The sequence below is a fragment of the Mirounga angustirostris genome, unplaced genomic scaffold (assembly GCF_029215605.1).
Source record: "Mirounga angustirostris isolate CCGP_5_RB_7025 unplaced genomic scaffold, mMirAng1.0.hap1 SCAF_15, whole genome shotgun sequence".
Lineage (NCBI taxonomy): Eukaryota > Metazoa > Chordata > Mammalia > Carnivora > Phocidae > Mirounga > Mirounga angustirostris.
Window position 1 is genome coordinate 40,881,882 of NW_026991723.1, and position 23,467 is coordinate 40,905,348.

Here is a 23,467-nt window from a genome sequence, read left to right on the forward strand (position 1 = left end):
TTAAAACATATAATTAAAAATAATTTTACAACATACAAAGTACTTCTTTAATACTGTGTCAATGATATCAGTACCTTCTCTCTTCTCCCAGTGCATCATAATTTTATGACATTTTTCTGGGCCTTCCTAGAGCCAAAGACTCATCCAGCATCCACTCTATGTTACCATGACTCCCCACCTTTCTACTCAGATCCCACCTTAGATAGAGACTGTGATTGTTCATTTTATGCATCAACTTTGCTGGCTATGATGCTTCTTGTTTGGTCAAACAGCAGGCTGGATGTTGCTGTGAGGTATTTTTTAGTTGTGATTAACATTTCAGTCGGTTGGCTTTGAGTAATGCAGATTACCCGCCATAATGTGGGTGGGCCTTGGCCAATCAGTTGAAGACCTTAAGAGCAAAGACTGAGGTCCCTTAGATAGGAAGCAATTCTGCCTCCAGACTGCCTTTGGGACTGAGACTTGCAACATCAATTCCTGCTGGGATTTCCATCCTGCTGGCCTGCCTTGCAGATTTTGGACATGTTAGACCCTACAATGGTGAGCCAATTCCTGAAAATAAATCTCTTTTTCCTTTCCTTTTTCTATATACATCCCATTTGTGCTGTTCCCCTGGAAAACGCTGACCAATACAGAGACTAAAGAGAAAGGGAAAATTATGATTATTTTACACAATCAGAAGGTATCCTGCAGTGGCCCGCAGATTTATCTCTTCTACAGTTGGTAGAAGTGGGTAGAACAGGATAAACTACATCGAAGGAGAGTGGATTCAGGGTGTAAGAAACAGAGCATGCTTGATGTGTTTTGACTAAAAAAAGAAAAACACATTATGCCCTCCCCAAATCATCCTACTAGTCAGCACAACTGTGGCAGAGCGGTGCCAGAGGAAGGGCACAGAACTGCGGATCAGAAAGACTGGGGGTCTTTATATGGTTTTCATCACATTATTGACCTTGTGAACTCCTGAACACCTATTAAATGTGGATAATAAAACTCCCTGAGAAAGAAATGAGCTTTACATGAAGTGGGTCTGACCCACAGCTAACGCTCCAACACTCGTAGCTGCTACAGTTGCTTTCCCATCATTTCACGTGTAATATTGATGTTGCCTTGTACGTTTTCATGTGTTCAATGGAAAACCGTTAAAATGCCGGTAGATGATGAGAACCAACAGGCAGCGTCATAATAGTACACTTAGATATTACAACAGTAGGGACAAGATATTGAATATCTAATATATTTCAGGCCATATACTAGTGCCCACCATATCTAATCTGATTTTATTCTCACCACAATGCTAGAAGGCCTGGTTTTCAAAGGAGGAAAGGTCGAATCAGAAGAGTTAAAGGACTCTCTTAAGGTCATACAGCTAATAAATGGCAGACCTAGTCAATAAATTCCAACCTAGTCAAGTCTGACTCCAAAGCCCATGTTTTCTGCTTCTTTCTGTCTTACCACGGACTCTTGCTCATAGCCTGCATGCAGGCACCGCATCTGTCTTGTCCATATGAATATGTCTGATGCCTTGCATTATTTTGTCCATATTAATATGCCTGGCATGCAGTAGACCCACTGCACAGCACATATTTTAATGAAAGAAGGAAGGTCGGGACGCCTGGGTGGCTCAGTGGGTTAAGCGTCTGCCTCCGGCTCAGGTCATGATCCCAGGGTCCTGGGATCGAGTCCCGCATCGGGCTCCCTGCTCCGTGGGAAGCCTGCTTCTCCCTCTGCCTGCCACTCCTCCTGCTTGTGCTCTCTCTCTGACAAATAAATAAATAAAATCTTTAAAAAAAAAAAAAAGGAAGAAGGAAGGAATAGAGAAAAGTTGTTTTCTCTACATCTGTGCCAATGACCCGTGAGTTTGCCATACTTGCCTGGATGGTGAACGACACAGGCTCTTGGCCCACTCTCCCAGCCACGACAAAGCCTTGGTTTGTCCCATCTGTGGCCACAAAGGTAAAGCAGTCAACCCGGGAGTCCCCTCCCAGGTGCCTGTAGGCCACATCCCTGCTGTCCACATCCCGCTGAGTGAAGTTGTGTCGAAGCAGCTCTGTCCCCCGCAGGTGAAGCTGGCCGTGCTGTGGGAGCTGGGCCAACACAAAGGTGAGCTTCTCCGCTGGGGTGTCAGGGTCGGTCAGCTGGAGGAGGTCAGGGGAAAGCAGGCCCGTGGCGCCTTCGGCCAGTCTCAGCCCCCTGTTCCTGGTCACCACAGGTAAGGCTCTGTCCACAGTCTCCAGTGTGATCTCAAACAGCCCGTGTTTGGTCTGCAGGCCATTGCTGACGAGGAATCTGGCAAAGAGAGGCAAGGGCATCTGGTAAGCACTGTGAATTGTGCAAGACTGTTGAATCTCAGATCTGTACCTCTGAAACAAATAATGCAATATATGTTAAGAAAAAAAAAAGAAGAAGAAGAAGAAGGTAGCGGGAGGGGAAGAATGAAGCGGGGGAAATCGGAGGGGGAGACGAACCATGAGAGACGATGGACTCTGAAAAACAAACTGAGGGTTCTAGAGGGGAGGGGGGTGGGGGGATGGGTTAACCTGGTGATGGGTATTTAGGAGGGCACGTTCTGCATGGAGCACTGGGTGTTGTGCACAAACAATGAATCATGGAACACTTCATCTAAAACTAATGATGTAATGTATGGGGATTAACATAAGAATAAAAAAAAAAAGTACAAAAAGTACAAAAAATAAATAAATAAAAAAATAAAATGTTGACAGAGCATCAAAAAAAAAAAAAAGAGAGGCAAGGGCAGCCTTCAGCATGTAATCTTGTGTCACCATCTACTGGAATGAAATGATAACAATACACACCTTTTACTTAAGGACATGTCGTGCTGGGACTCAAATGAAAACCCAAGGGCAGATCCTTCAGAAGGACACTGGTCTATCTGTTAAACCAGTCACTAGGTAGCATACCAATTACCTACAACATTCTATGCCCAAAAGTATTTTCTCGACACTGGCGGCAGACTCATGTGATGGAGCAGCCTAATTCTGCCCGTGGGATTTCTCAGGCTCGTCAGCTTTTAGAATCCCTTGCCCCAAATAGGAATTTCACATACAAGTAGAGCCCTTGCATGAGTTTGAAGAGTACATTCATTTTATATGCTTATAATTTTGCAACTGTATTTTCTTTGTAGGCATTTAATAAGGTAAGCTTTTAAGACTGGTAATTGGGGGCCAATCCAATGACTGATTTTGGCTATTTCATTTTATTCATGTATTTTTGTGGTAAATTCCTTCTTTTAAAAAAGATTTTATTTATTTATTTATTTATTTGAGAGAGAGAGAGAGCACAAGCAGGGGGAGCAGGAGAGGGAGAATCAGACTCCCCGCTGAGCAGGGAGCCCAATGCAGAACTCGATCCCAGGACCCTGGGATCATGACCTGAACCGAAGGCAGACGCTTAATTGACTGAGCCACCCAGGCATCCCTTCGTGGTAAATTTCTTAACAGCAAATCACTTTACTCAGCCACGTAATCATGCCTAACTCATCTCCCCTCCCCGGGCCTCATTTTCACCCTTCTGGAAAGTAAAAGATTGGACCAGACGATTGCTAAGGACCATCTAACTTTAAAATATCATGTGATGCTCTAATCTCATATTTTTCCTGTGCTTCTACATTTGCCCCTTACAATATATATGGGAGTTACGCTAGACAAGGATTACTTACCTAATTTAAAGAAAAAAAATTTACGGCAGAAAGGTACACAACGTAGTGGGAGATCATAAGGCAGGCAGGAGACAGAGCTGGGATTAGAACTAGGTTTCTGGACCCCATACCTCCTGCTCTTACAGAGTTTTTAATACAGGCCAGTTTAACAAACCACAAAGACAGACTTGTGGTACCTGAGCACCACTGAAGAATGATAAAGAGAGAGCTCAAATGATACCAACTCAAGGTACTCACACACCCTTGGATTTGTGATTCCATAATGTGCTTTTGATTTTATTGATCACTAAATCCAGCCCACCCACCACTGCCAATGTCAACACAAAAACCAATCGAAATGATCTTTAGAACATGTCCATGTGTAAGTTTGATTTGAAAGGCAATTGAGAGTATCGTGAAATTAAGCAAACCAAAGGCACTACTGAAACTCCAAAACGTTAGCAAACCACTACTCCCATGTGGAGTCGACAAATTCACTGTAGACCAAAGAGGTGAACTTTGAAATAATCATGGAGTTGTATCTGTTAGTTTTTCTCCATGTACTGTGGTTGCTAGAAATATTCATGGAGGAGATACTCTTATATTCCACAGATGTAAAAAAAAAAATCTCTAAAAAAATGTTTTCGTAGAATATAACCTGAAATTATAGAAGAATTTTCTTCGGATTTTTTTTTCTTTTTAACTAGAGAAGATACGAGGTTTATATTTATTTTACTAATCTGACAAATTTGACTAACAAGTTCTTTACTCTTTGTAAAATGTGTCTTGTCCTTCAGGGTTTAAGAGTTGATGCTTTGCTTGAAATCAGGTTGTATGAGCACAAACAGTCAACCAGCCTGCCTGAGGAAGAGGGCTCAGAGAAAGGAGCAGCTGAACAGAAAGGAAAGGAACAGGAGTTTGGCTGAGCAAAGATTTCACTTTGAAGGCTAAGCTAAAATTTTTGAGCTTTCTAATTATCTAGTTGATAAGACTGCCTACAAGGAAAAATACGATGTGATGCACGGAAAAACGAATCTATTCCTTTTTGCTAAGTGAACTCAGTAAGTGGAAAATTTCAAATAAAGCAAATTTTTGACATTTCACACACCTTGACTTCTAAAGAATATAACCTGGGGTTTTTTCTCCACAGCATTATTTTTACAATCTGAACAAAGATACTAACTTTAAAATTGTACACTGAGTGAAATCACATAGTTTCCTTAAAACAAAACAATCAGCTTTTCTTTTGTAAAGCTAAACGTTTACTAAGTATGTTTGAAGCCAACAGGAGAATTTCATTGCTGGATCATGAGTGTTTACAAAATTAGTTATTTTTGAAAAAGCAAGAAGAAACGCACCCAGAAAAGTATCTGTGTGTTCGTCATCTTTGTACTTATTAGTCACTTTGGCAGTTTCAAATGTTAAGTGATATGCATTTTTAAAATGAAAATCATGATCTATTTCTCGGTGAGAGCTTTTCATGGAATTATGCTTTTATGCCGTTGTTTTCCTGTTCCTTTTTCAGGTCTCCTTCCCTGGAGCCTATCATCTAACCCGAAGTAAAAGAAAAGGAGACTAGGCATTCCCTTGGTGTCTCCAATTTCTCTTTTCTCCACTTCACCCCTCCAGAAACATGTTCCACGCCTCCCATTTCAAACAAATTGGCTCTCTATTCTCTATCAGGTCCCTATCTCACAATGTGCTCTTGTGGAAAGTTTTAAATCAGCTGTTATTATAGAGTAGCACAAATTTAAGTGAAAAGAAATGCATTTTTAGTATTAGTATGATTCACGGAAATTAAAGAATTTGTGCCCCATTAAAAGCATGTCAAATATGGGTGGAAAAGAAAGGGGAAAGGCGGAGAGAGATGGGGATCGGGAGTAAGGAGCTTCAGGGGTGCTTGAGTGAGTCACGGGGGGCATTCCGACTTTCCCCTATGGAGACTGAATTCTGAAAACGCCTCGAAGCTCAGTCTCAGGAGAGCCATAATTATCTACCAATGCATGACCTGCGTGAGGACACTAAAATTATCTTATGATTCAGGCTGTCCGTCTCAGACTCCTCCCTGCCTGATGATGGGATCTGACCACGTTGGAAATCGGCAGCCTGCCATCAGACAGATGGGACTGAGGGCAAGGGAAGCCAGGGACCATATAAGAGTAAGAAATATGTTTACTGAGGCCAGTGTTCCCAGCTGGGACACCGAGGCAGCTGCCTGTGCTGACCGAAAGCTAATAAGCCAGTGGTAAAAAGGATGAAATTTCTAAACATGACTGGATCAAACACCTCATTCCACTTTCACAAGTAACAATGCAAACCAGTCACAGGCAGAGAAACATTATCAGAGGGAGACAGGGTGAATGGTCATGGTTGGCTTCCCGGTCAAAATAAGCCTAGCAGAACAAGGGCACCAAGGTCAGTGCTGTTCGCGTCTGCCAAGGTTGACCAGATGATCTTCCAAATGCTTTCCCCCGCTGCCCCCAAAGAAACCTTCCAGATCTATTTTCAAGTGTTAAAACAACAGTGCCATTCCAAGGTTAAGAAGCTGGTGGTATCAAGGTAGCAGCTTCTTCTGGGGATCCGTTTTTGTTTAATTTCCCTCATTAAGCTCCCCCTGAAAAGAGATACAGCCAGGATTGACCACTGTCCTCATGAAATTTGGGGAATGACTCTCAGATTTGTCTAGGGTGCCTGCCTGGTCTCATTTCACCATTACCATGGTGCTTTCAGGCTTTCTGCATTTCCTGGCAATAGAGTTGGCTGAAGAATCTGCCATCTGTCATGGCATTTAAAAGATAAAAATGGAATCATAAATAGAGCCAGTTCCTCAGGAAAAAAAAAAAAAAACAAAGTCCAGCCAGCATGTCAAAATGGAGGACATTAGCATGTTCTTTTAGTCCCCGGCTGGCAGCAGCTGAAGTCAGCTTGCTAATTACTTGGTGTCATCTGTCCTCGAATGTGCTGCCAAATCTTTCTTCCAGGCCAGCAGCACCAAACAATGCAGGGGAAATTTAGGATTCACAAAATATTTTTGCAGAAGGTAAAATCTGACCATTAAACTCCCCCGTTTAATTAATGCTGCCATATCTTACATTAAAAAAGAGAAGGGGGCAAAAATCCTCTGCCGCAGAATTTATCTCCTCTACCCAGCCAAATTCCTTGCCAGATTTAACAGCAAGCAACATAAATTTGGGTGATTAGATTGGTTGCATATATTTAATTTTTAAAAAGCACCACGATCACACACTTAATTCATTAAGACCGACTTTCAGCTTTGGTTTAGCTCCGCTCGACAAACAACACAGCAGCCCATGACTGGGGGAGTGAAATGACAAGATTAAAACAAGGGTCTTGGGCAGATGTTAGGCTCTTCCATTATAAACATGTAAAACTGCCCACCAAACATCAGAATGACCCACTGAGAGGTTTCTTCACACAGGTGCATTTTCTCCATGAATTTTTGCTACAATGGAAAAATCTCTTAAAAATGAGATCTTCTCCCCAGTGCAGCTGATACTCAGTTACGTCAATGTAGATGACTTTCAATGCCTCTTGGAACCTTGGTTTTCTCGTGCATAAAGTGGGAACATATCATCTCTCTCAAGGTAGTGGCGTAAGGCTTAAGGGAAATGATAGACAAAAAGGAGTCTAGTACACTGCCTGAGGCATCGCAGGTATTCAAGCAATACTAGGTTTCCTTTTTTTTTTTAAGATTTTTATTTATTTATTGAGAGAGAGAGAGAGAGAGCATGAGAGGGAGGAGGGTCAGAGGGAGAAGCAGACTCCCCGCCAAGCAGGGAGCCCGATGCGGGACTCGATCCCGGGACTCCAGGATCATGACCTGAGCCGAAGGCAGTCGCTTAACCGACTGAGCCACCCAGGCGCCCTTCAAGCAATACTACGTTTCCTATGCGTAAATGAAGGGATGGGACTAAATCAATGTTTTTCGACCCTTGTTTCCTAGTCTTGAGTCCTTCAAACACCTTCATAATTTTTGCCATCTTCTTGTACGACCTTTATTCTTATTACTATTTTGCTTTAGGTCACCTCACTCTTGTACTTAAATAAATGTATTTAAGAGGCAATCTTTTAACTAGAAAAGCTGAAAATGTTTACTATTAAAAACCTAATCACCATAAATACTGCAAAAATAAATGCAAGAAAACAGTGTTTTTAATTCTAGCTAGGTATTGTGGCCCAATGGCTTGGAACCCAAGGCCAGTACTGTCTGCTAAAAAGGAAAGCAGTTAATACTGAAGAGCTGTTAAAACCATACGAGCCCCAGCCTGAGACTTCTTTCTTGAAACAATTAGGAGGACTGTCAGAACTACAAGGGACTAGTTTCTCACCCTGGATTCCCTGTCATTTATTGCTTTCTCCCTGTATCAACCCACATCATTTTGCATCTTTGTATCATCAGTGGTGCAAATTACTCACCTTGGGAAATAGAGCCAGAGCCTTTTTGCTAAAAGAAAATCCTGCCCAGGAGCCCAGTGTGGAAAACAAACTAAAAAATAATAAAAGAACCAAAACAAAGCTCTATCAATAAACTAGGGTGAGGGTCCCAGAGCCTCACCAATTCAACTCCTTCATGTTCTGTCTCTGGGAGGCCCCAAGACGGCTTCTGTAAATCCTCAAAGCTCCATAGAATGTACTTGGAACAATGGACTGGACCAGACCAGTGATTGCTAGTCCTGACTACATCAGAATCCTCTGGAGAGCTTTGAAAAATACAGATTTCTGGCCCAAGACTGGACTTAGCAATGTCACCTCCCTGGAGTGAGAGTCAAGAATGTATTTTTATCAATCTTCCCAGTAACCCTCTTGAAGATCTAAATATTTAAAAAATTCTTGGGGCACCTGGGTGGCTTGGTCAGTTAAGCATCCAACTCTTGGTTTCGGTTCACGTCAGGATCTCAGGGTTGTGGGGTCAAGCCCCATGTCGGGCTCCGCCCTGGGCATGAAGCCTGCTTAAGATTCTCTCTCTCCCTCTCCCCTCTAAAAAAAAAATAATAAAAATTAAAAGTTCCTAGGATAAATAATTTCTAAAATGTTATCCCGTATGACTTTCTATGGATGTGGATTAGGAAATTTTTAGAGTATCATCAATCCTCACATACAGAAATTTTGTATTTCATTCTCTGCTCCTCACCACCATCTAATTAATATCTAAGCTTGATTTCTGGACATCTATATGCATTCATTGATTGGCTTCTCCAGCAGGCTCACTGGTTTCTCCAAACAGTCATTAACGTCTTCCGCAGACTCTCCCATGGGCACTGATTGGGGAAAGTGGGAATGGACAGGGATAAGCAGTTCCAGAAATGGGCGTAAAGTTAAAAGTCCTGAATCTGATATACACTTATTAAGCCAAGGAGCACCCAACCTCCTTAAGTAACCAGGTAAAAAAAGAACAATCGTCGCTCTTCTTTGTACAATTTCTTTCCTCCTTCAAGATTAATCTTAGTATTGTAAACACTGGCAGAAAAAGGGGGCCAAGGAAAGAATATAATAAATAATAAGAACAATAATATCAATAATAATAGTAGTAATAAGAGCAGCTAATACTTATTTCATTCTTCCTATGTGCCACATATTTTTAAAAGTACTTTACATGCATAAACTCATTTACACCTCCCACCACCCCTGTGAAACAAGTAGTATGAGCATCATTTCTTTTCACAAAGAGGACACAAGAGCACAGGAGGAGGTGTGATTTGACCACAGAGCGGTAAGTAATGGAGGTGGTAACTGACCCCAAAGCCTGTGTCTTAACAGCTCTACTCTACCACTTCTGGAGCAGAAGAACCAGCATGAAAAGGAATCCCCACATCTGATGTTTTAGTTAATGCCCAGCAACACTCAAACATTGAATTGTTATTTAGATATTGAGCAACCAAATGATTATCTACTTAAGGACATTTTGTCAAGAGAAAAAAAAGAAAAAAAGAAAATATTAGTTCAAACTTCCCCAAATTTTTTAACAGTCGATTGTCCCAATCATCTTTCCAAATCGTAATTCCAGAAAGGCAAGCAAAATCATCTTTCCTGACATTAAAACGATGTTTACCATAGCAAATATATTGAATTTAGAGAGAGAAAATGTATGATTATGATAAATGCTACATTTACATTAGTTTATAGTGCTCTTTTGAATATTGCATTCTTTTTTTTTAAGATTTTATTTTTAAGTAATCTCTACACCCAACGTGGGCTCAAACTCATGACCCCGAGATCAAGAGTGGCATGTTCTTCTGGCTGAGCCAGCCAGGCGCCCCATTGGAAGTTGTATTCTGACACGGTGAAAGCTGTATTGGGGTTCAGAAGTTCTTCAAGTATGGCAAATGAACCAATGGTCTCAGGGCCTCCATGTTAAGTGGTAAAACTCAGGACTGCATATGTACAATGATTCCCCCAAAGGCTAGTCCAGCCAAGATTTCTAGATTCTTTTTATTTTTTATTTGTTGACAGAGAGAGAGAGTGAGCGAGTGCGGGGAAGGGGGGTTACGGGGAAGGGCAGAGGGAGAGGCAGAGAGAGAATCTTAAGCAGGCTCCACGTCCAGTGTGGAGCCCAATGAGAGGCTGGATCTCGGGAACCTAAGATCATGACCTGAGCTGAAATAAGAGCTGGATGCTCACTCCAAGATTTCTAGATTCTCATCGCAGCCCTGGGGATATGGATTTCTATCAAGGACCTTGAGATCAACCAGCTTTGAGAACTGCTAAATAACAGCTCCTCTAGAGTGTGTCTTGCTTTATGTGACTGGAAATAGACTTCAATATCTTAAATGAATGTGGACTTTCACTGGTGTTGTATCTTTGTCTTTTCACCGGATTGTTATTCATCCCAATGATTTATTTGATACAGAATTCTTGAACAGGTACACAGCCCCCAATTATAACATTGTTTCCAGGGGGAAACATGATCCACCTTATGACAACATGCTTTATGATACAGTTCCTGGAACATATCCTGACAAAAGGCAATGTCTGCTTGTGCCAAATGTTTACTACTAAATACCTTTCTTCAGATAGAAAAAGATACCCCCCAAAAGCAGGAAATTAGTTTTCTATGTCTCTCTTTAGCTGGGACTCTCAGTTCTTTACATCCCTCCCCTTAGAACAGCTGAGATTTAAGATGTGCTTTATTTTTATTTTTTTTATTTTTTTATTTTTAAAGATTTTATTTATTTATTTGAGAAAGAGAGAATGAGAGAAAGCACATGAGAGGGGGGTGGTCAGAGGGAGAAGCAGACTCCCCGCCGAGCAGGGAGCCCGATGTGGGACTCGATCCCGGGACTCCAGGACCATGACCTGAGCCGAAGGCAGTCGCTTAACCAACTGAGCCACCCAGGCGCCCAGATGTGCTTTATTTTTAAACAACAATATGTAACAACTGTTTTTATTTAAACACTTTCTGGCTTTGCTGTTGTTCAATTCATTGTAAACCTCCACCTTTCGTACATCTAGGCAGTAGAAGACCACTGCTGCATCAGAGTTGGAAAAGAACTCATTTTCTGTCACCTTTGGTCTATCTAAGCATTCATTCGGAGAAGGGGTTCTGAGAAGTTTCTTTGGGGCTCACCTGAAGGTGTCACGGGAGACAGCTGCCTTGCTCTTATGTACATAGCAGACTGTGTGTCCTGCTATGTCCATTTGGCTGAAGCTTGTAATGGGGACTCCAGGAGAGCGGACATACTCAACCTGGCCATAGCGCGGAGGGGAGGTGATGACATAGAGTAGTTCCTCGGGTTTGTCTGTTCCATCCACAGCAAGGAGAGTGCTGGTCGTCAAGAAACCCCGGTCACCTTTAGACACCACCAGCGGTTTCACGAGGATGACAGTATCACCTGCACAGCAGAAAAGCTTGCAGTCAAGATCCAAATTTAAAAAAAAAAAAAGAACGTCCAAAGGTAAATGTAAAAAGCAAAGGCCAAACAGCAGAAATCAAAATTAATATGGTATAGAAAGGTTGATATAGTTATGGTTAATAAAAGAATAAGGCAAAAGACTGGAGCAGAAATGACACAGCAGGGGAAATACACACGGCCAACAAAGATACAAAAAGAGGTTCAAATCTCATCAATCACCGTGGAAACACAAATCAAGATCACAAGAGGTTATGGCCATGTTGTAACTCTTTGATTTGCAAAAATTTAAAATTCTGATGACATCAAGTGCTGAAGAGGATGTAGAGAAGCTCGCGTACAAGTCTGGTAGGAACGTAAAGGGGTACACAATTTGGCATTATGCTGTAAAGAGTAGAATATTCACACACGTCGTGACCCAGAGATTCCACTCCAGCTGTGTGGTGGAGAGAAGCATACACCGGCCCCCAGGAGATGGGTACCAGAATGGCCACTGCAGCCCTGTCTTCATCGAAAATGCTGGAGACAACCCAAATGTCTTTTCAAAAGGTAAATACGTGAGCAAACTGTGGTCTAATCGTACAACTAAATTGCATACGGTAGCAATATGAATGAACTAGAGCCACATGGGACAACACAGAGGTAGCTTGTTACCATTTGTTCCTTGCATGAGCAAGTCCCAGAAAACCATAAACAAAAGTAAGAATGTGAACACAGAATTCAGGATGATGGTTCTCTCTGAAGGACGGGAGAAGCCCATGGGTAGATGTTTATTACTGTCAATATTCCAGTCCTTGAATTGTAAGGTGGTTGCGCAGGTGTGTATTATGTATTTAAAAGAGAACAAATGAATGAGTGTATGAAATGTATAAATGAGTGAAGGAGATGTAGGAGATGTGGGTCACATGTGGACGAATGGTGCAGTTTTACAAACTAAGGATGATAATCCAATTTTGTTCACCTCATTCACTTAAAAAAATGATCATAACTCTAATATTGAGCTGCTACTTTGTGCCAGACACAGGGGTAAGGTTGTTTCACTTCACACCAACTGTGAGGTAGGGTATTATAATATTTCCCAGGTTATAAATGCAGAAACTAAGATACAGAAAAATGCTAACTAACTTGTTAATCATGATACAATTAATAAAAGGTGGAGCTAGGGGTGCCTGGGTGGCTCAGTCAGTTAAGCATCTGCCTTTGGCTCAGGTCATGATCCTGGAGTCCTGGGGTCGAGCCCTGCATCAGGCTCCCTGCTCAGAGGGGTGCTTGCTTCTCCCTCTCCCTCTGCCCCTTGCCCTACTTGTGCTCGCCCTCTCTCCCTCCCTCTCTCTCTGTCAAATAAATAAATAAATAATCTTAGAAAAATAATAAAAGATGGAGCTAGAATTTGTATTCTAGCCATCTGACTCAAGAGCACAAATTTGAACACTAGATTATTTTGTTGCTTCTCTGTAATGTATCAGAGCTCTTAAATATCAATACTAAAAGAATGAATATCCAAGAGGAAATATGTGTGAAGTAAATGCCAAGACATTCCTAAATTTAAAAATACAAATTGTCAATAAAATTTGAAAAGACATTCAGTCCCATGAGGAAACAAAAAAATAAAATATCAAGGAGGTACAACTAGGCCAGTGGTTCTCAATGAGTGGCAACTTTGGCCCCCAGGGGACATTTGGCAATGTCTGTAGACATTTTCGGTGGTCATAGCTGGGGGTTCCTATAGTCTTCTAATCAGTAGAGGCCAGAGATGCTTCTAAACGTCCAATAATGTGTAAGAAAGTCCATTACAACAAATTATCATCTATCCCAAAGTGTCAATAGTGCTAAGACTGAGAAACTGTCTCAGATGATTAAATTGGTCTTTTTGGTAGATTATTGGTGCTTTTAACTCAAAATGCTATCCAACTTAGGTGCAATGGAGAATCAAAGAGCATCCTAACTTTAAATCAAAACCTGGGCCCCAGATGGGGCTTGCCTCCTGGGAGTCCAGATGAATACATCAAGGGAGTAAGAAGAATGAACAAAGCTGGGGACACAAAAATCACCCACAGAATGGTTCACCAGGAGCAGAAGATGGATCTGAGAGGAGGAAAAGCATCTGGGCTTTCCCTCGATGCAGTTTTTCAGCACAGGGACAGCAGAGTATGGTTCAAGGTCAACCGCAGATGATGTCCCTTTAAGCTTCTCTCAAAGATCTCCACATTATTTTTGCCAGTGTGCACATCACAAGACACGGAACAATTGGAAGGCCAGATGTTATTTATAATCGCTCTCAAATGGAGATAACCCAAATGCTCAATATTAGGGTTATGGCTTAGTCTAAGTATTCAGGGTAGTTTTATTCGGAGATGAACAATGACAGTCATCAAGTTATGCTATGACCTGAGAAAATTCACACTAAGTTTTTTAAAAATACAACACCGTATAGATATAAAACACACAACAATGTAAAAAGAAGCAAAGGGAAGGAATTTGGAACTTCTGAAAATACTAGGAGGTTAATAAATCTGTTTGATGTAAGCATTCACAAATCCTTTCAGAAGAGAATCCCACGTCACTTGTGGCAGAGACTGGCCAGGCGCTCGCCAGCCTCGTTTTCCTTTCTTCCTGGGCACACCGCTAGACTTTCCACTATCCAGCCTCCCTTAATGGGGCATGTGACTATGATTCAGCCACTGGAAGGTGCATAAGACGGGGGCCTCCAAGCCCAGGCCAGGCATCCTCTCATTTTCCTCCACGTTTCACTTTCATTTCTGGAGAGACTCCAAGGCCTTCAGAGATGAAGGATCTTCTAGTTGGAAAAAATCCCCAGATGGCTGCACAGAACAGAACTCTCCTTCACCCCAGTGAATGCATCGTGCTTAGTAGCCAAGGGCAGTCTGTCCTAATATATTAGCTGTCTGCACGATACATTACATTACATTTTGCATTACGTTTTGCCTGGACATGTATTGATGATGACCATAGTAGCCTTCCTTTCGTGGAATGAAAGAAATGCGTACAATAATATCTAGCTTCTCTGAGGGTCCCTTATTGGCCATCTTCAAGGAGCATATTTTACAATCAGGAAACAAGCAAATAAAATACATTATTTTAGAACCCCAAATAAACATCTCAAAATCGATCAAGCTGACTGAAACTAAAAAGAGAAAGATTCAGGATAATTGTAATTCTGTCAATCAAGAATGCACTGAAGATCCAAGAATATGCTTGGTCCTAGGAATATAGAGATTCTGGGATGATACAGATGAACAAGAAATGAACGTACCTTCTTCACATAAACTCTAAGCAACATTATGAGGTAGTGACAGATGGGTATCAAGGGCTTACACTTTGCCTTGTTGAGCTTCCCTCCCAGTATTTTTTTTCACCCCCCTCCTTCTACCATTTATATGCTGCTGAGTCCTATTATACCAATGGGTCTGCTTAATTCAAGAGCAGCTTTGTATCTCATCATGTTCTCCCTTGTCCCCAGAAGAGTTGGTATTAGCACTTTCACAGTGAAAAGAGCAACAATCTAACCTTTTCAGTGACAAAGTTCCTTTTTGTGATTTTTAAATTTTAAAATGTATATTTCTTTTTATTATTATATTGGAAGTGCTTTTCCTCTAAAACTTCATTTTCTTTTTTTTTTAAGATTTTATTTATTTATTTGAGAGAGAGAGACTGAGAGAGAGAGAGCATGAGAGGGGGGAGGGTCGGGAGGGTCAGAGGGAGAAGCAGACTCCCCGCTGAGCAGGGAGCCCGATGCGGGACTCGATCCAGGGACTCCAGGATCATGACCTGAGCCGAAGGCAGTCGCTTAACCAACTGAGCCACCCAGGCGCCCCTGAAACTTTGTTTTCAAGTAACAACTCTCTTCCTGAAAATAAAATTAGAGTTATCACATTGATTTGGTAAAATGTTACTTATAGCAGAAAACCCTGACTCTTAAAGCAGCCTGTGCTGCCATGTTGTGGGCAAGGCTGGATTTCCAATAGGCCTTCTGAAATTCTAAAAACAACAAATAGATGGGCTACTCTCATGAATCTCATAGCTGCCTGGCAGAGCAGGTGAGGAGTCAGGGAAGCAAATCATAAATGATGGAATTTCAGATACAAAGGATGGAAGAAAGAAAGTCAAAAAGAGAGGGAGGTAGGGAGAACAAGAGTGGGGGAAGAAAGGATGGATGGATGGATGGATGGAAGAAAGGGAGGAAGGGAAGAAGGGAGGAAGGGAGGAAGGAAGCGAGCGAGGGAGGGAGGGAGGGAAGGAGGGAGGAAGGGAATTAGTTGAAAACCTTTGAGTGCTTACATCAGCTCCCTTCTGGTTATAAAACTTGGTCCCAAAAAACCTTGAGAGAGATGCTTTTACCTTTTCCCATATCCTTGATGGTGATGTGACAGTCAAATGCTGGTGATCTGTTGTCACCATCCCAGAGGTAGAAGGTGAAGCTGTCTTGGTCCTGGGAATCCATCGCCCCGGTATGTGTGTATCTGAGCAAGTTCAGATCCACTTCCTCCTGAGTGCATTTCATGCCAGGGTAGAGAGGGATCCAGTTCCTCCCTATCTGAAAGGTGCCAGAGTTAGTCAGCCGCCCGTGTTTTTTCTTTCCCAGCCATGTTAGTGGACATTTTCCATACCCCCTGTAAGCCTCCAATAGAAATGATATTTCAGCGAAACTCCAGATGCAATTTTTTTTTGCCATTTCACCTTATTTTTTTCCTTTCAAAGAAATACATTAAAACAAAGTAAGACCTTGGGAAAAAACTACCTCCAACCAAAAGATTTTTGATAGTCATGTGGCAGTTCAACAGCGCTGCTACTTCCAAGGAATTTATCATGAGCAATCATAGCTGATTAAATATTCCAATTAATGAGAGCAGGTGGGTAATCGAGCTCCTGAAATTGATTCTTTAAAAATTAAATGTTTCACTTGAGGGTTCCTTTTTTTTAGTTCCTATCATTATACAATTAATCAAACTTATTTTTTAAAACTGGTTTATCACTGGGCTTATCTGAAATAGACAAAACAAACAGAACGAATATATTTACTCCCAGCACATTTTGCAGCCTTTACTGAAGCCTAAAGAAAATTATCAAGATCCCAAATCATTCCCTCTGTTTATATCTTGAGTCAGCCAAAAAATGTAACTGCAAATATCATATTTTATTTTTTATCAGAATCTTCTAAAAACAAGCTAACATCAGTCAAGCATATATTCTGTACCAAACTCAGCACAGAAATTGTGGTATTCTCAATTAAAAGAGGTTCTTATGATAGGGGGAACTGACAACTGAGAGTATTCGAAACATAATAAATCTGTATCTGATTTATAATCATTTTCTTGTTATTCTCTGAAGATACATAACTTTCCCTAAGAACAGCTCATGAAAGTCACTTGACATAATTCAAGAAAAATGTCATCTTACAAACTTACTGTACAATATTATCTTGTACTTTTCCTTGTTTGGTTTAAGACACATTAAAATAGAAATTTAAATCCTTGGTTTGTTTTTTGTTTTTTGTTTTTTTCTTTCCTCTGACACATCATTCCACAGACTCCCAGTTCCTGGCAAAAAGGCTTCGCCCTCTCCTCTCCTCATTGTGTTACCACTTTTCTTCACGTCCTATTTGATAAAGTTTCCTCCTCTTTAATATTTCTGCTCATCTGATGTTTGTACGGAGGTATGTTCTGTCCCAGTGCTCACTGGGTAAAAGTTAGTTATGTTGTAATATTTAAGGTCATTATGTGTTTCCATCCTAAGATCTATTTGCAGATTTATTTTTAAAACGGTCTCTTTTGGGTTTTAAACTGGACAGCCTGCAATTCTATTTAACTTTTTTCTTTTGCAATCTTCCTGAAAAGTAAATACAGAAGAAGATAGCTTTTCCTGTCTCTCATCTCCATGCAATTCCCCATTTGCACTCCCAAATGCCGGCGCCAACTTGACAAAATCATTTACAAGCCCCAAAGAGGAAAAAAATAAGAGTCAGATTCAAGGTGGGGCAAACTAAGGAAGGTCAACAAGAACATAAGAACGCTTGAGAAAGTCCAGGAGTCCTAGAGTCCTGGTCTCTGGTCTCAGAGAGGCTTGGCCAAGCCCAAGGGAGCTGGGAGAGAACTACGTGGCGCCATACTGGGAACCTGGACCCATCTGGATTTTCACATACCCAAAATACTTCGCTTCCCATGCTACCCAAATGTGTGAGCTCTCACTGCATTTCTGCTTCATTACTCTTTGAAATGAAATAAGGACACAGCTGTACCTCAATTTAAATCAGTGATTGCTCTTCACTCTGATTCTCTATGGTGCCTACGATCTAAGATAATCAAGCTGTTCCACGCAGAATGAATCCTTGCTGCTCTTCTAGGACTGTGTTGACATTATATTAAAAGTTAAGCATTCAGTCAAATAATCACATTGGGGATGGTTGGTGGTGGTTGTTGCTAGCCTTCATCCATCATTCAAACAAACATTTTGATGGATTACTCATGGGACCTTTTCAAATGACTGATCTGTCCTGTGTGTTGGGCTACTCCTTGGGCATCAACCACACAGTCTGAATCAGACTGGTGAGCACCATTTGTGAAAAGACTGTCTTTTCTCCACTGTATTTTTGCCAAAGATCTGTTGACTGTATTTTTGTGAGGGTCTACTTCCGGGCTCTCTATTCTATTCCATTGATCTATTCGTCTGTTCTTTCATCAGAACCACACTACCTGAATTAATGCAGCTTTATAGTGAGTCCTAAAGCCAGGCAGTCCTGTTCCTTTAACTCTATTCTCCTTTTTGTTCACTATTTTGTGCCTTTTGCCTCTCCTCACAAACTTTAGAATCAGGTTGTTAATATCCACAACAAGTGCTCTACAGAGTCTCTTTGAAAATTTTTTTAAATCTGTGGGGAATTAAGATATCTCAAAGGATGCCTGGTTCTCATCAGCAATTAGACAACTTGATTTACCCCCATCACCCCCTCTCCCGAAATTTAGGTTCGATTCCGGGGAAGAGGGAACAATGAAGAACCTTAATACTGATTGAATTTACCCTGAGTTGAGTAAGAAAATGTAGCATGGTGTGAGTTCACCCCAAACTAAGAAAATTAAATTTTCTACCTCTGGGCAAAATGTGGCTATTGGAGAATAAACCCAGTTATAGAAATCTGCGTACTAAGAAAATTTATACCTGCTACATTAGTTTTGAAAAATAAAAGTAAAAAGGCCACTAACCTTGAGTTGAAGCTGCCCATTTTGGGGAAGCCTTTCAAACAAATAGTAAATCCTCTCCCTGGGTGAGTCTTCATCTATGGCTGAAAGAACGGCACTAGAAATAATACGAGTTTCGCCCATTTTCACTGTCATTTCAGCCTTCCTGTAAAAAGGAAGATGTCTAAGTTGATAGGAAAATAGAAGGCATTGCTTTTGCAGGGATCATTCACAACGACCATTATATTTCCCAATCTTCAACAATTAGGAAATGCTATTCCCTATGCAAAGTACTGCAAATGCAGAGTCAGACTCGTGAAACAGGCTCTCATTTCGCTTTACACATGAAAGTCCTAAAAGACTATCAGTCAGCAACAATGAATGTGGTGTGAAGTAACTAAGTACTTCTGATTGTTTCTGTGCATTGAACTACACCATTTTATGTTGTAATTTATTTAACAGAATGATTTTATTTCCAATATTTCACTGGCTACAACAGATCCGTGACATAAGTAAGCAAGATATTATCATTCAAATTTTACAGATAAAAACTTACTTAAAGATTAAATGGCTTAGCCACCGGGGTTCTGGTAGCCTTTATGAAGCACCATTATGAGTTTGGTGATACTTAGGCAATCCATGGCCCTCTACATTACCCTCCCTTTCCCTGGTAACGTTCCAGGTAGTGAGTGTTCTCTTCACAGCGACTGATCTTTTCCAAATACTACAGCTGCCAGGTTAGCCCCTGGCATCCTGAAGATGGGGCTGGGATGAGCAACTGCTGTTTCTACCATAAATATTGCTATTGTGGCTTTGCAAGTCCCCTCTCGTGCTATTCCTCTCCCAGCCAATATAGCCATTTTCCCTGGTCTCACCAAAGTGAGGAAGGGATTTCTTTCCACCTCTGTTTCTAGCTTTCGGTTTTGGTTACCACACATGGCCAAACGCTGTCCAACTTGACAGTTTGGTTTCTGATGAAAACTGGTGAAGTTTCCTCAGGATACAGATAAAGGACATTTCAGTAGCATCAACTGGCATTCCAATAGCCTTCCACGTTCCTGCTGACAAGCGAAAGCCCAGACACCTCAGTTCTAACCTCTTTTACTTGGTGACTTTCTTGCCTCTGCAGGACTGACATCTCCCCTGGCGGGAGGAGGTGATTTTTGCCCACCTCTTTCCTAGAGAATATGAATCCCATTACTCTAGAAGGCCAACAAAGCAGTTGACTGGTTGATTCTGGAGATGAATGGTGCCATTAATAGAAACAGATTAATCAAAACAGGAAGGAGGCTACTGTAAGAAGAAGATAAGGAGTTTGGTAGGAAGAAAAGTGTCAGATTTAGATATGAGAGGGGCCAAAGGAGAAGAAAGTATGTCATAGTCTGAGTTACCCTGAAAGGGACCACGGGACATGGACTGTGGTGCAGGTCATTTATTTGCGAAATGATCCCAGGAAGCAAGATAGAGAAGTGAGGAGCAAGACAGGGAAGGAGGAATAAGGCAACAAAAGGTGTTTTTACGACTATGGGGCTCAGTGCCGCTGGGAATCCTTTGAAGAATCATAAAGAATATGCTTCAAATTGTGCTTCTGGGGCACCTGGGTGGCTCAGTCAGTTAAGTGTCTGCCTTCAGCTCAGGTCATGATCCCGGGGTCCTGGGATGGAGCCTGCTTCTCCCTCTCCTCCCTGCCCGTGCTCGCGCTCTCTCTCAAATAAATAAAATAAATAAAATAAAATATTTTTTTAAAATTGTGTTTCTGAAGGATGGGAGTGTGGGACATTTATTTATGCACTAGCTCCTACAGGTTGAGAGCTACCGTCAGTGTTTTCTGCTGTGTCTGCACTCGGGCCAAATGAGCTTCACAGAAAGCCCTGAGGCACAGGACAAGCTCAGCGATGCATCGAGGCACTGGTAATGTGACCCTGACAGTGAGCCTGGTGTGTTCCAGGACAACAGCAACTACAGTCACGGGGGGGACTGAGGGAGCACGACCCAGAGACCCGAAAGCATCTACTACAGCATCTAAAAGGAGTAGCAAAGAAATGGAGTCAAAGGCTCTAACAAGGTCCAGCAAGGACAGACGAGCCGTTCAATTCAGTAGGAAGGCCAAGGGTAAATTTTAAGGGAGCAGCTTTAATAAAGAGGGGGAGGTTGGGCAGAAATGGACAAAGAGCAAGCTATTCCTCCAAATAGTTTGGCACTGAAATAAATGAGGAACTGGGTCATCTTTGTGGCTTTAGGGTGAGAATAGCTGCTAATAATGATAATAAGTAGCACTTAGAAGCACTTCCTGTGTACTAGCCAGTCTTTCAAGCACTTTTATGTATTTTAATTCATTTAATCTTTGCAACCACCCTATGAAGAGGATACTGTTACTATCCCCACTTACAAAGAGGTTGACAAAGAGGTGAAGTGACATGTTCGAGGCCACACAACTGGTTAGTGGCTGAACCAAGGCAATCTGGCTCCAGAATCGGCTCTCTTCACCACTAATTATATCCCTGTGTCTTGTTAGCAGAAGGAATAAGAAGGGAGAGGCTGGAGATGCAAGAGAAGAAAGTCATGGAGCACATCCTGGGAGGAAGCGAGAGGACACACGTGAAAGTGAAAGAAGAGGGAATACAACTTCCGCTCCACAGGAGAGAGGGGCAAAAAAGAAAAGAAAGAAAGAGGAGGGATTTGGAAGTAGAGCTGAAGGAGATTCGGTGATTCTGCCGATGAAACTATGCCAGCCAGTTTACTAGCAAGAACGCAGCACAGAATAGGAAGTCAGTGTTGAGTGAGTGCCCCGTTATTTGACCTGTCCGGTCTCAGTTTTCTCAGCAAGGATAATAATACCTACTTCCCATAATTGTGGTGAGGATTTAAAGAAATGTCTGTTAGAAGAGCCAATACAGCGTCTGTCACAGAGTAAGCACTTAATATAACACCCGTCTGCACCTCCCTTCCTCTTAGATACAGTGAGGCCATCAGAAAGAGGTTTCATCATGCCACAATACCCTTCCTATTTTCATCTTTATAAATCAAGGTCATCCCAGTCCAACAGTCCAGCTAGATCATAGAAAACAGAAAGTCCGGCTGCAGACTTTTAGTGGAACTGATGTCTGAGATGCAACCTTCCAAAAAACTATCATCAGAAGAAACAGACACTTCTCTGTGCCCAGCACCAGACAGCTGGGCATCCTCAAGCTTTACCCTTATACAGTTGTGTATGGTGGTCAGTAATGCGAGCAATGGTTGGAGCTACAGAAATGGAACTGATAAAGACCTCTGTACCCTATGATCGAACTGATCAACTACAGAGGGAGATACCAAGATGGTCTGCAATTAATTACCTCAGAATTTTTAAATGATCATTTAAGTGATCACTTTGATATCAGGTGGCAAGGGAGTATTGATCCCAATGGAACATAGAGGACTGGTGGATCATGAAATAACCAGACGATGAAAGCAATGGAATTTGTACGTTTCCCTCAGCCACTCTTGGTTAAAAGTTTGGTCAAACCCACAGAGAGGACTGTCTGCTGTTAATATTATCACACTTTAGTTAAGTCTATACATCTACTGCTCTTTGGTGGGTGTGTACACAGGTATTTAAATACCCAGTACACTGTTCATTCCATACAGTAGGTTCAGTCTTTCTTAATTATTTACAACTAACTAGAACTTTTAGAGGAAAATAAAAAAATTAAAGGGTGAATTTAAGAACTGTTAGGGAGATGTTACATTATCTAACATTTGCAATAGAAGTTCTAGGTGTCTGAGTAGGTGGGACAAGTTGTGATAGACAGGAGCTGTCAGAGACTTGTTTCTCCCTGGAAGACAGACATGACATTTGTACCTAGTCTTCCAGATCTCAGAATTTTCTAGAACATCTGAAAGGGAATCTTTCCAGGGAGCTTACTTGCTCAGCATTGGTTTCTCATCATTAACTGGGGTGATCTCCACTGAAATTGTTCTTAATATCTTATGTTTCCCATCTGACAACTGGACTGTAAAGTCATCAGCAAGGCTCTCTGAGTCATCATGCACATACATCAACTTCAGTCCTGGAAGAAGGGGGGGAAAAAGAGAGAGAAAGTAAATCTTTCTTATGATTAAGCCATTTCAAAACACACATAATCTTTTTTAATTTCCAAGGTATTGGTATCAGCAAGAGTTCATTAATCAGTGCAATAGGGTGAAATTAAACTGTTTTATGAAGTAAGACTGCCCTCTTAATTTGTTAAAAATTCCTATTTAAACACTTAAGTACTTGATAAGGATTTTTTTTTTAGAAATCAGTGAGGAAAGCATATATTACCTAATAAACTATATGAGAACAGTGGTTCATTACTTGGAGAAAATTATAGTTAGATACCTACCTCAAGCCAGTAACTAAAATAAATTCTAGATGAAGAAAAACTTAAATATAAAACTACTTTTCAAAAACCTACATAGCATTCATATGAAAATGCAAGAGACTCAGAATAGCCAAAACAATCTTGAAAAAGAACAAAGTTGGAGACTCACATTTCTCATTTTCAAAACTTACTACAAAACTACAGTAATCAAGACAGTGTGGACTGGCATAGAATAGACATGTAGATTAATCTAATAGAAGAGAGTCCGGAAATGACCCCATACATTTACAAGCAACTGATTCTCATCAAGAGCACAAAAACTGTTCAATGGGGAAAGAGTGGTCTTTTCAATAAGTAGTGCTGGGATAACTCAAAAACCATAGGCAACAGAATGAAGTTGGATCC

General features: G+C 41.3%; 1 protein-coding gene across 1 annotated transcript in view; it reads right to left on the reverse strand.

Moving 5' to 3' along the window:
- The window catches only part of FREM1 (FRAS1 related extracellular matrix 1), a 290,889-nt gene that overhangs the window by 41,624 nt on the left and 225,798 nt on the right, over nt 1-23,467 (reverse strand). The window contains exons 29-33 of the mRNA XM_064579475.1: nt 22,624-22,768; nt 18,744-18,885; nt 15,886-16,081; nt 11,244-11,508; nt 1,875-2,289 (exon numbers count right to left, since the gene is read on the reverse strand). Coding sequence (XP_064435545.1) covers nt 1,875-2,289; nt 11,244-11,508; nt 15,886-16,081; nt 18,744-18,885; nt 22,624-22,768 — 1,163 coding nt within the window. The remainder of the gene's footprint in view (nt 1-1,874; nt 2,290-11,243; nt 11,509-15,885; nt 16,082-18,743; nt 18,886-22,623; nt 22,769-23,467) is intronic.